The sequence below is a fragment of the Rhinatrema bivittatum genome, chromosome 7, assembly GCF_901001135.1.
Source record: "Rhinatrema bivittatum chromosome 7, aRhiBiv1.1, whole genome shotgun sequence".
In the NCBI taxonomy this organism is placed as follows: domain Eukaryota; kingdom Metazoa; phylum Chordata; class Amphibia; order Gymnophiona; family Rhinatrematidae; genus Rhinatrema; species Rhinatrema bivittatum.
In genome coordinates, this window is record NC_042621.1 from 40163096 (window position 1) to 40175975 (window position 12880).

The following is a 12880-nucleotide window of genomic DNA, read 5'->3' on the forward strand; positions in this document are numbered from 1 at the left end:
TTAGGCCTGAATTCTAAAGGCAGTCAAAAACCTCATGGAGCTCGCTCTGACAGGCCTGGTCAGTTACACTATTTTTGATCCCCCTAACCATGTAGGATGCCAGAACATCGGCGCTGCGTGCTTCCCCACAAATTGCCCTGTCACTGTCAAAAGGCAAAGGGAAACTTCATTAGCAGCAGCAGCAGAATACAGAAAACCTATAAGAACAAACCATACCAAAAATAATTCAGAAAATTGTTTCTCCATATACTTCTTGTGCACAAGTAGCACACCTGTCGAAGGAAGACAAAAGAAAATGAAATGGAGGATGACTGGGAATAAGCGAGAAGCTAAGTGAAAGGAAGCTGGTTAGATTTATGTGGATTTACAGCCTAAGGGGCAGTTTTTCAAAGGGTTACGCGCGCAAGATACGCGCGTAACCCCCGAAAAGCTGCCCCTGCGCGCACCGAGCCTATCTTGCATAGGCTCGGCGGCGCGCGCAAGCCCCAGGACGCGCATATGTCCCGGGGCTTGCAAAAAAAGGGGCGGGGTGTGGCCTGAGCCTCCAGGCACAGCAGCCATTTGCCGCTGTGCCCGGGATCATGGGCCAGCCGGTGCACGCCTGCCAGGAGGCAGGAATAACTTCTTCAAAGGTAAGGGGGGGATCTAGGTAGGGCCGGGGGGGCGGGTTAGGTAGGGGAAGGTGCGGGGGGGGGGGGGGGGGGCGGAGGGAACTGAGGCAGGCTGCGCGGCTCGGCATGCACAAGTTGACAATTGTGCACCCCCCCTTGCGCGCACCGACCCTGGATTTTATAACATGCGCGCGGCTGCGCGCGCATGTTATAAAAATCGGGCTTAGATTTTAAAATCTGACCATACTAAAAAGAAAAGTGAAATGAAGGTGAAAAATCACTTGTGTGTGACTGAAAAGCTCAAATTTACAGGATCCCAATGTAGACCAGGGAGAGGGAAAGTGGCAGAGAGAGACCCAACATATAGAATGATGGCAGGAAGAAATACCATATATATATATATATATATATATATATATATATATATATATATATATATATCTATATATATATATTTAAAAAAAAAGGATATAAAATAGTTGAAATTGTAATGGATAGGCAATTTCTCATGTGTGCACATATTAGATATCCTCTGCCATTAATTAAGCTATTACACAGTGAACAGATCTGATTCTTTTCTCTTCACCCCTTTGATATGTTTCTTTGTGCACTGTTTCCCATCACAGATCCAAAACAGCCAATACCTCCACATTAGAAAATCAGCTGAACTCAGGTTATGCCATAACCATGTTTTTACCTCACCTCCATGGCACACAAAGGCAAAGAAGAAACCTCTAACTCAGGGGTGACTGCCAGGGATTGGGTAAAGAGGGGAAAAATATATAAAGAGGAAGGGTAACGTCCATCAAGACTAGCCCTTATCAGCACAAGACAACCTGGACTGCTGCCTGCAACTGCATGTTTAAAAAGGCTCACAAAATGAGTTACAGAGGGTCTTGTATCCTTTATTATGAACATAGGTACCCTACCAAAATAAAGCCTAATGAAGAATTTCAATCTTAGACCTGAGCAATTACTAAAATCCCTTAAAACTAATGGGAACTGCACCACTATAGATCAGGAAAGCACCACTATAGATCAGGAAGCAGCTAAGCAGTAGCAAATATGAGATTAAAAACATCCGAGACCAGATCAGGAGCTACAAGACCTGAAGTCAGACCAAATTTACAAGTAACATAAGCACTTTAAGAATCACCTCCCCCCGTGCTAAGCTTGCCTTTTTGCCCACTGACATGTCTCATTTGCAAAGGCTAAGGAAAGCAGGTTCTTACCTTGTAGAGTTTCAGGCTAGCCTCGTGCCTTGAGTTCACCGTGTGCAGTCCCAGTTTCTCCAGGCTATTAGTGTAGTAGTCACAGGCATTGCACTTCAGATGAACAGGATTTCCAATGGCAACACATTTCAGCCGCCACTCATTAGCTTTTCCACCCTCTTTAATGTGTGCCACCAGCTGGTACTTTTGCACATGTTTGTCCGTCTTGCAGTGGAGTTGGAAGTTGGCTTTCAGCTGTGTGTTGTATCGGCACAATTTGCACTGGTACGAATCCCCTGCCGTTGCCTTCCATTCTTCCTCAGGCAAGCTGCGCTCCACACTCATGTGCAGTCCCAGGAAGTCTAAGTTATCTGTGGTGAACTTGTTGCACACAGCACATTGGAAGAGCTTCAGCGAAGGGTCATTGGTTTGGGCGAAACTCTCTCCCAGGTTCATCAGCTCCTCTGAAACTAGCTGCCCACCCCCCAGCCGCATGTCCAGGGGAATCTCACCGCCAACTGTACAAAAGGGGGGCACAAAGGAGAGAAAATGTCAAAAGCTTTGCTGAAGACTTGTCTCTGGATATGCACAGTGAGCACCACTAGAAAAAGTAGGAAAGACAGGCACTAAAATAAAATCCTGAAAGGAGTTTAGCGAATGAAAGACAAGTATCCACCTATTATCTCTTCCAAAAAGTGTGTGAGAAGCAGGAAAGTAATCACTCAGAAACTTTTGGATAATTCTTAAAAAAAAACACAGACATGTACAACTGACTACACAGTAAGCCATCAGGTAGAAAGCTAACATACCCAGAGAAAGAAGGAAAAGAAAAACAATTAGAAAGAATTATCTACTTTTTAATTGGGGCAGTGAGACTCAGGTAAAGTCAATGAAGTTCTCTCTCAGTCTTTCACAGTTTCCTTTCCCTGATCTCTGCTCTTAATCACTGGGCCAGCTAAACCAAGAGTTGACCTCCGTTCACAGTAAATTAAAACAGGCAGCTCTCATTTATAGCATTAGAGAGGCTTTGGTGGAAGACAGAGAGAAAAGACTTCACGACCTAGGATTTCATGACTAAACAGACCTTTAAAGGCCTAATGAACACAATACTCCAGCTATAAAATGTTATACAATTTGGTTCAAGATGTCCAACTTAGCACAAACAGGTGGGGCCTACTCTCTCCCAGCTCACACCTATCATTTTAATATATTTCCCAAGTTTGTTTAACTTGCACTTTTAATTCAGCACATTTTGTATTTGTTTCTAAGCTTTCAATTGACTACTGGTTGATCAGAGAAAGAATGTAAAGGAGACAGGAATCAGCAGTGGAGCAGAAGCGCAGGCACAGAGATCCTTCTAAAACTGTTCCAAGAACACAGTCCAGGATAGACAGTTTTTTGGCCCAAGACTGGGTGCAAAGTTTAGCTATCACACAATGTTTTCACCCACCTAACGAACAGACTCCATACAGGAGTCATGATGTGTGGCCCCTAGTCAAGGACTGGCAGTGTAATGGTTGGACCACACTAGGAACAGTAGAAAGATATTTAAAAAAATGGGAAAAAATCCCAAGTAAACTGTGAATGAAGGATTATGGCACCATAATCCCAAAAATGGCTTAATTGAAGTAGAGCTTGAAGCCCAAAAGGCGAAAGAAATTACTGGGTTCAATTAAAAAGCAAATATATGACTTTAGAAACAGTATCACTAAAGAAATCAATGTGGTTGGGCAGCAGTGGCAACCGTCCTGAACAAATTTTAAGAAAAATTATTAAAGTCTAAAAGGGATAAGCTCAAAGCTAGAGTGTAAAAGCCAATTAACGAGTCCTCTGGGGCCAGGGAAATACTTACTGTACCTGAATGTAATTTGGCTTGAGCTACAATGAAGAGGCATGAACTAAATACACGGTAAGATAAAGCCTAGACATCCAATACAGCAACCAAATAGCCAACTTGCTTCAACCTAAGCTCAAATACTCATGCAATAAAGCCTACTGACCATCTTTTCTCTATCTACTTGGAGGAAGGTAGTCACAATTCAGCAATGAAGTCATCCAAACTAGAAATATGTCCCTCTAAATCCAGAGTCCAAGAGATCTAACCCAGACACCACAGAGTGCAAAGATCAAGAAATAGATTAGTATATTTTGGTAGGATAATACCTGCAAATCAGAAACATTCCATCTAAATGATGTAGAATGCCTTCATTTTGGAAACTTAATTTCAATTTTTATATTGCATATCTAATATTAGCTGAAAAGGCAGCTCAAGTGATTCAGATGAAGACAGCCAGCCACTGTAAAAGGGATGAAAAGGATAATGTCAAACTCTCTATATATACAGCAGGAAACACCTTTTTCTGGGAAGCTTCAAAAGCATCGACTTAGGGGCACGATTAGAAGAACAGGTCAAATGTCTACTGGGATTTCTGGCTGGCAAGGATACTCCCAATATTCTTAGTTTAACAGAAACAGAGAAGGGAATGTGGAGCCGATGACATAGCCCAATTGGGAACCAATGAACTGGCAAAAAAAAAAGTCAGAATATTTCAAGAGGAATAAAAGAAACTGGGGGACAATTTTTTTAATTTATTTTTTGAAGTACTGCCTGTGTCATAAAAGTCAAAACTTGGTTATATTGTATCAATCCGCTCAAGAACTGATGCAGAGGAAAGTTTTGGATATAATGGGTGCTGCAACTGTACAAGGAACAATAAAAGACTGTACCGTACTGATTGCCTACATCTGTCTGAGGAGAACCAAGATTCTAAGTGAGATTCAGATCATACATGGACACATGTTTAAACTAGACAACTGTGTGGCCCTATAAAAGTCAATTACATCAGACTGTCACCACAAACAAATTAAATTAGTAGAGAAAAACTCACAAGAATTAAGGATCTCACAAGGTGAACTGTAAGTAATAGGGAAAACAAAGGAAGCAACAAGGTACGATGCTATATAGAAGGACAAAGGTATTACCATTGCACAAGAATTAAGACTCCCTTCCCTCAAGGAGCTGTGAACGATGCCTCTGCAGCATCTCCAGCACTGGCCAATCTGGGGAACAGAACACCTAAACTGGGAACCAAGCCCAGGTCCCTCTGCTAGTGCCCAGCGAGAGACTAATCTGCAGTATTCCATCTGCAGAATCACTTATAAATAGAAAGACCCTGGATCCATAAAGGAAGGGGGCACTGTGAAATCTTTACAGATAGAAATTCCATGTGTGACAGGTAAAAGTATAGCAGTGGGTGTATACTACCAGCCACCTGGCAAAGATGAAGCAATACCTTGCAAAATGGTAGCAGAAATTAAAAATCAAATAAAATTGGCAAAACACTAATGAATTTCAATTACCCCAGTATCGACTAAGTCCTTGTCTCATCAGGTCATGCTAGAGAGATGAAGTTGCTTGATACCATGAATTACTGCTGCTCCTAGAATAGATGAGGGGGGAGCTACTTTAGAGCTAGTTCAGTTTCATGCAAGACCTAATTCAAGGGGTTACTGTGGTGGGGCCACGTAGCAATAGAGATCAGAATACGACCAAATTTGACAACCATTAGAGGGAGAGTGGACATTAAGAAAACTACTGAAGTAGCATACATCTTTAAAAAAGGAGACTAAAAGAATGAGAAAATGTGTTAGAAGAACAAACTAAGGAGCAATTGTGAAGGTTAAAGTTTGCATGAGGCATGGACATTGTGTAAAAAAATCATCTAAAGACTAGAAAAAATATATATTCCATTCAAATAATAGTGGAAGGAAGACCAAACAACTGCCAAGATGGTTTAATGGTGAGGTGAAAGAGGCAGTTGAAGCCAAAAAGCCAAAATGACATCTAAAAAAAAAAAAGCAGACCCTAATGAGGAAAACAGGAAAGAGCATAACAGGCAAGTTAAATGTAAACCAATAGTGAGACCATAAAATAAGTTGAGAAGATCTAAAAGGTATCAATGCAAAAGTAGTAAACTTTTTTTTTTTTTTTTAAGTCAAAGCTAATAGCTGTGAGGGAGTCAACTGGGCAACTAGATGACCAAGTGATAAAAAGGGAATTCAGAGAAGACAAGGAAAGAGCAGAAAAGCTAAATTCATTCTTTGCCTCTGTCTTTACTGAGGATATTGGGGACATACCCACATGAGAAAAAAGTGATGGCGGGTGCCCCTGAGGACACCCATCACCACCCAAAAACATCAAGGGAGTGTTCCACAGTATTAATGTAAATACAATTAAAGATATACAATTTATTATAAAGTACCACAATAAGGGGTAGATTTTCAAAGGGATACGCGCACACCCCCCGAAAACCTACCCCAAACCCCCCCTGCGCGCGCCGAGCCTATTTTGCATAGGCTCGGCGCGCGCAGGGGATGCGCGTAAGTCCCAGGGCTTGCATGGAGAGGCGTGCCGGGGGCGTGGCGGGGCGGTCGTGACACAGCATTTCAGGGGCGTGGCGCGGGTGACACGAAGTTTCGGGGGCGGCGCCGTGGGCGTGGTTTCGGCCCTGGGACGTTCCGGGGGCATGGCCGCGCCCTCCGAAACAGCCCCCAGGTCGGGTGATGGCACACCAGCAGCCCGCTGGCGCGCGCAGATTTACATCTGCCTCTGGCAGGCGTAAATCCGGCGATAAAGGTAGGGGGGGTGTTTAGATAGGGCCGGGGGGGGGGGGGGGTTAGGGAGGGGAAGGCGAGGGAGGGGAAGGCGAGGGAACGGAGGCAGGCTGCGCGGCTCGGCACGCGCAGGCTACCCAAAATTGGCAGCCTTGCGCGCGCCGATCCCGGATTTTAGCGGCTACATGCGTATCTATTGAAATCCCGCATACTCTTGTTCGCGCCAAATTATAAAATCTACCCCTAAGATTTTAAAAAAACATCAAACCTAATTTAAAAACATGGCTATATTTCAGCACATTGCCTGCATCTGGGAATATTTATGCACACTTTAATCTAAAAAAGCAAATTTGCTTACTGTAAATGGGATTCTCCATAGATAGGATGAATTAGCCATGACATGTGGGTGATATCATCCAATGGCACCAAATAGACCCATCTCTGAGTTCATTAGAGCTTTTACTCTGAGAAAACACGGAAGTTCCTGAATTTCCTGGTGAGCATTCCATAGACTGTAGAGCTTAGCTTAAGCTAGGCAGTTGTCTCTCCAAGGAGGTGACTGGGTATTAAGCATGGCATCCTGTGTACGAATAACACCATTTTGATAAGCAAATTTGCTTTCTGTCAACAAGCAGGGCTGAATTAGATAATGACACATAAAAGAGTCCCAAGCAGAGGGGTGCATGGTAGAGCACTTACTGAATAAGTAATCCAGATCCTCATGGAACAGACTATCGGGTGAACAGACTACACAAAACTGCAAACCCAGAGTTACTTCTGAAGAGATTGTCCAGACAATAGTATGACATGAAGGTATGAAATGACCAAGTTGCAGCTGTGCAAATTTCCTTGATAGAGTTTGCTCTTAGGTGAGCCACTGAGGTAGCCATGGCTTTCAGTTGATGAGCCTCAACAGAATCTGATCTGAACATCAGCCTTCCCTGTTTATTGTATTTCACTCTCTTGTTAATTTGTTACAATGTAAACCGGCATGATGTTCTGGCAAATGTTGGTATATAAAAATCAACAAATAAATAAATAAAACAAATGCAATACATGGATTTTGCCATAGCCATGTCTAGTCTGCTATGACCAAGATCCAAAAAGCTGAGGAGCATGATATGGTCAAGCTCTCTTCAGATAATAGGCTAAAGCACCTTACAGTCCAGTGAATGGAGGGTCTTTTCCCTTTTACACATACATCATCTTGGAAAGAACATGGGTAGAACAATGGCTTGAACCAGATGGAATACAGAAAACACTTTAAGAAGAAACTCAGGAAGCATGTGGTGCATTACTCTGCTGTGGAAAACTAATACAGAGAATAAGAAACCCATGCTTGTAGTTCGCCGAATATTCTAGTTGAAATGATAGACTAAAAATACCATTTTCCATGCAAGAAAAAGTTTAAAGAAGCGGATTACAACAGTTTGTAGAGATGTTTTATTAGTTATGCTAAGATGATGTTGAATTCCTGTAGCATAGATGGTTTTGTAACAAAAGGATTCAGATGTCTAAAGCCCTTACTGAGTTTCAATACCAGAGGATGAGTAGAGATTGATTTCCATTCACCAGAGTGTTAAGCAGTGATGGCACTTAAATATACCTTAACTGATGATACACTGAGACCTGATGAGGAGTGTGAGAACAAGTACCGATACAGATCTTTTACAGTTCAGGCAGTTTCAGGGAGTCTGCTGGACACAAAGATGAGAAAATGCTTTCATTTAAAACCAAACACTTCTGATAGACTGCTTCCTGGACAAAAATCACAATATTCTCAATTTCCTTAGATAATCACAATGAGGAAGTTATCAAGTGCTCAACATCCATGCCAACAAGCTGAGGGAGGGAACGCTCGGATAACAGACTACCCCTTCTTGAGTTAGTAGAACCAAATTTGAATCTCCTGACAAGAGAACCACATTCATCTGGGTCCAGCTAGAGCGATGAGGAAAAGAAGTACCTGGTCTTTGAGTACATCATGCACTGTGCCACCATCAACAGAAATGGGGGAAAAAGCATATAGCAGATCTGCATCCTACTTGAGCAGAAAAGCATGTGGGATGGAGTAGATCTGAAATTGCTTTGAAGAATGATGCAGATTTTGACAACTTTTCTTTTGCTTTCTGACCTGAACAAGCCCACTGATTCACAAGGTCGAATAGAGTAGAGTATATAGCACATCCTGACTCAGGGACCACTCGTGGGGGCAAAAAATCCTTCTAAAGTGATCCACTAACATGCTGGAGATCTGAGGAAGTTAAGCAGCTTGGAGACAAGCTCTGTGACTGAGTCTACCTCAGAATTTTCATAGACTCCTTGCAGAGGATCAGGAATTATGCCCTCTTGTTTGTTCTTATAGAACCTTTCCACTTAGTTGTCAGTTTTGAACAGAATTCTATTTGCCTGAAGGAGATGCAAGAAAACTTAACACATACCCAAATGGCTTGTAGCTCCAAGAGGTTGATCTGGAACAGGAATTCTGCTGCCAACCAAAACCTCTGAAGCCAAAAGGAACCTGGACGTGGTAGAAATCAAAGAGGGGGTGCCTATCTTCCACAACTTTGAACCTCACTACCAATGGGAAGACTATTTCATCTCTGGGGTTACTCAAAGAATGCAACAGCTGATCCCACCAAGAGCAGAAGCTCCATGGGAGAATTCATAGTGAGGCATGACATGGGGACCACATATACCACTGTCTCCATGTGTTTAAGGACAAACACGATTGTGTGGGCCAGTATTTGATTCAACTCTAGCAAGATCCTGACCACTTCCCAAAGAAAATACTTGATCTGAGTGAAGGAATGCTTCTTCCAACGAGTCTACTCGATATACTTAATTCTCTGATTAGGGAAACGATTCAACTTTATTTATTTTTTATTTATTTCAGATTTTTATATACCGGCATTCGAGACAGCAGTCACATCATGCTGGTTCACATAAAACAGGGGTGCATAGTAAACATAACTATAACAATGGTGCTGAAAAAGGCAGTTACATATAACAGGGTGATAAGAACTTGGCTGAGAAGGAAGAGAAAGGACAGGTTATTAATTCACACAGGTAAACGATAGAAGATATGGTAAACCATGGTGTAGTTGGAGATTAGTTAACCATGTTGGAGATTAGTTAACCATGGTGTAGTTGGAGATTAGGGGTGGCTTGGAGGTGTTCGATCAATTGGCGTCCGGGAAAGCTTGTGTGAATATCCAGGTCTTTAGTCTTTTTTTGAAGGTTGAGATGCATGGTTCTGTTCTGAGATTTGAGGGGATGGAGTTCCATAACGGTGGAATGGCTGTAGAGAAAGCCCGGTCTCTTAGTGTGCAGTGTCTGGTGGATTTGGACGGTGGTACCTGTAGCGATCCCTTGTATGCATCTCTTGTCGGTCTTGACGAATTGTGTAGTCGGAGAGGGATCTGTAGGTCAATGGGAGCCAGTTGGTGGATGTTTTTGTATGTGGTAAGAATGGCCTTGTATATTATTCTAAAGTGTATAGGTAGCCAATGGAGGCTCTTTAGAATGGGGGTTATGTGGTCCCTTCTCCTGGTATTTGTCAGAATTCGTGCAGCTGCATTTTGCACCATCTGAAGCGGTTTGGTGTATGAAGCGGGAAGGCCAAGTAGGATGGAGTTACAATAGTCTAATTTTGAAAAAATGATTGCTTGTAGAATGGTTCTGAAATCTTGGGCATTTCAGAACCATTCTACAATGGTTCTGAAATGGTTCTGAAATGGTCAACTTGTTAAAGTTGACTATAAAATCTAGTGACTGAAGAAGCTGGAGTGACTTCTTCATGGAATCCAACACCTCTGCTTGAGAAGATCTAGGTAGGAAAAAAACATCCCCTAATAGAGGCTTTCTACCACTACTATCAGGCATTTTGTGAAGTCTCTCAGGGCCACAGAGGCCACTGAATTGGTGGTGAAAGTAATCCTCCAGAAATCTGAGGAATTTCCTTTCAGAACTAGAGCACATACCCCTTCTCCTTTTTGAATGAAGAGTAAGATGGTGTGGAAAGCATTCATTTTGAACTTCTCCTATAACCGGCTCTTATTCACCATTGGAAAATTTAGAACAGTCCCCAATCCCCCTGACTTCTTGGAGATAAGGAAAGCAAGAATAGAACCCCTTACCACAGTCTCTGGGACAGATTCTCTCATCCGCTGGTTGAGAAGCAACTTCACCTCAAGACTAAGCTAGGTTGAGTGAAATGGGTCCAGATCGAAGGCTAAACAGATTTAGTGCTAGGGAATAGAAGATGTGCAAACTATAACCTGATTCTACAGTTTTGAGGACCCAATGTTCATTAGTGATCTTCTGCCACTTTTCAAGAAGCATGTGAATCTTCTGCCCCAAATGGAAGGGTCAAAATGTCCGAGGGTCAGGTCTTATCAAAAGTTAGGCTCAAGCTTGGGCTAGGCTTATTATGGCATCTTAGGCTGACATCTCCCAAGCGGCCATCCACGAGCCTGCAGCTGCTGTTGTGGCAATGCAGCTGGAGTGCAATACCACTGAAATTGACAGAGAAGAATCTCTGGGGGGAAAAAAAAAAAAAAGACACTTAAAAAATGAAATAAGGACATCTAGAAGAAGAAAGTTATTAGACTACCACTGACAAGGTTGAATGGCCATGAGCTGCTTCTTAAATTGGGCCATGGTTTTCCTAACCTTATGAAGGCATTGTTCCCTGTTCCAAAGACACTGGCTCACTTCTCAAATATCTTTGTGCAGGCCACTGGCTCTCAACCATGTCATCCAGTGTGTCTCGGTCCTCAAGGCATGGTGTGGAAGTGGAAGGGACTCCAGCTTGTGGGAATGAATTGCTCATCGTAGAACAGGAGAGGCTGAAAAATGCCTTCCTTGTCCCCAAAGAGTAATGAAACAATTACCAGATCTGTGATTTTGTCTGGCATGTCCAGATGTAGGAGGGAGACTCCAGAGGTTGGAGAGCCTCAGCTTCTATACTAATGGCACCAAAGAATTTTGCACCAATGGGAGAAAAGTGCACCAATGGAGCAGGGTGCAAAGTGAGATGGAGCAGTGCATGCTCCTGTGTTGTCAGTACTAGACATGCACAATCAGTACCAGAGAACCTGAAGCCCCAAAAGGGCTAGCACTTTTGCACCCTACTCAACCCTAAAAAACTATGACAGATCCAGAATCTGGTGTTGTAGGAAGAGGGAGCCCTGCTCAAGGAGCTACTGCTCGACTCTGCACAGGGGGTTGGGGGGGGGGGGGGGATGTCGAGGAAGCCTTACTCCAAGGGAGTAGTCCTTGGCTGCTGACCAAAGCCTTATTGGATTCTAAAAGGAAACAAAATTTCCTTTTTTTTTTTTTAATTTTAGTAGTACAGGGAGTGATGATAGAGGGTTGACAGGGCAGCAATAGAAAAAAAGAACAGGTAGAAAATGAGAGAGATCTGTGCAGAAATTCTGGGAAAAAAAAAAAAGACTGAAGGGCTTATGAGGCTGTGCTCAGTAGAGTAAAAACTAATGAGCTCAGAGAGATTGGTCCATTCGGCACTATCAGGTGACATCACCCACATATCATGGCTAAATCAGCCTTGCTTGTCGACAGAAAAAAAACACCAAACCAACACAGAAGGCCTCCTATCTCAGGTCCATAATTAATAAAAATGTATGTATCAGTTCAGCAAATTTCCAAATTCAGTGATATACTCAATTATGATTATATCCATATCGACAAATAGATGTAGACTAAAAACTAGAGCAAGGGCACCTATACAGAAAAAACAGGGAGAAGTGTGATCAAATTATCAAAAGGGTCACAAAGCAAAAGATGACCATCAGAAAGGTTATATTCAGTAGATCTAGGAAATTCAAATCAACCAAAGAAAAACAAACTATAAAATAAAAATAGAAAATAAAATGAATTGTGAATAAATACAAAAAAACCCCAAAACCTAAAATATAAGATCTAAAAGCTAATAAAAATAAACAAGGGGTAAATAATAAAGACCATTGTCAATATGTTCAAATACATACACTATCAATGTTAAATTTAAAAAAAAAAAAAAATAAGCCAAACAAAATGCTACAGTATCCACTATGATACTGGCTGCCATTGAAGCAGACAGTAGCCTTGTAAAACTATGTTAAAAAAACCCTCTATTAGAAAGCCCCTAAAAATGTTTTACGTTAATACTGCCAAATGGGTTGTAGATAAGATTCCCTTATTTATTGATTTATTTTGATTTTGATTCTGTGGAATATTTCCTTGCAAGTTTTTGGATTGTACCTTCTGGTAACCACTATCACAGCTTTTGAGTTTTCCCATTTGATTTTTCTGTGGATGGTTTGCCTCAGTTTTTGCACACACACAAATTCTGTAACAGTGATGATTCTGAATAACTAACTAAAGTAAATCTTTGTGCTAATGAAAGATGTAATAGATCAAACTGACAACTAAAGTGTAACA

At 42.1% G+C, this 12880-nt stretch overlaps 1 protein-coding gene across 4 annotated transcripts in view; it reads right to left on the minus strand.

The window, feature by feature from the left end:
• Window positions 1–12880, minus strand: part of ZFHX3 (zinc finger homeobox 3) — an 876987-nt gene that overhangs the window by 563153 nt on the left and 300954 nt on the right. For all 4 annotated transcript variants that reach the window (XM_029608283.1, XM_029608281.1, XM_029608282.1 and 1 more), the window contains one exon: window positions 1844–2340. In XM_029608283.1, coding sequence (XP_029464143.1) covers window positions 1844–2340 — 497 coding nt within the window. The remainder of the gene's footprint in view (window positions 1–1843; window positions 2341–12880) is intronic.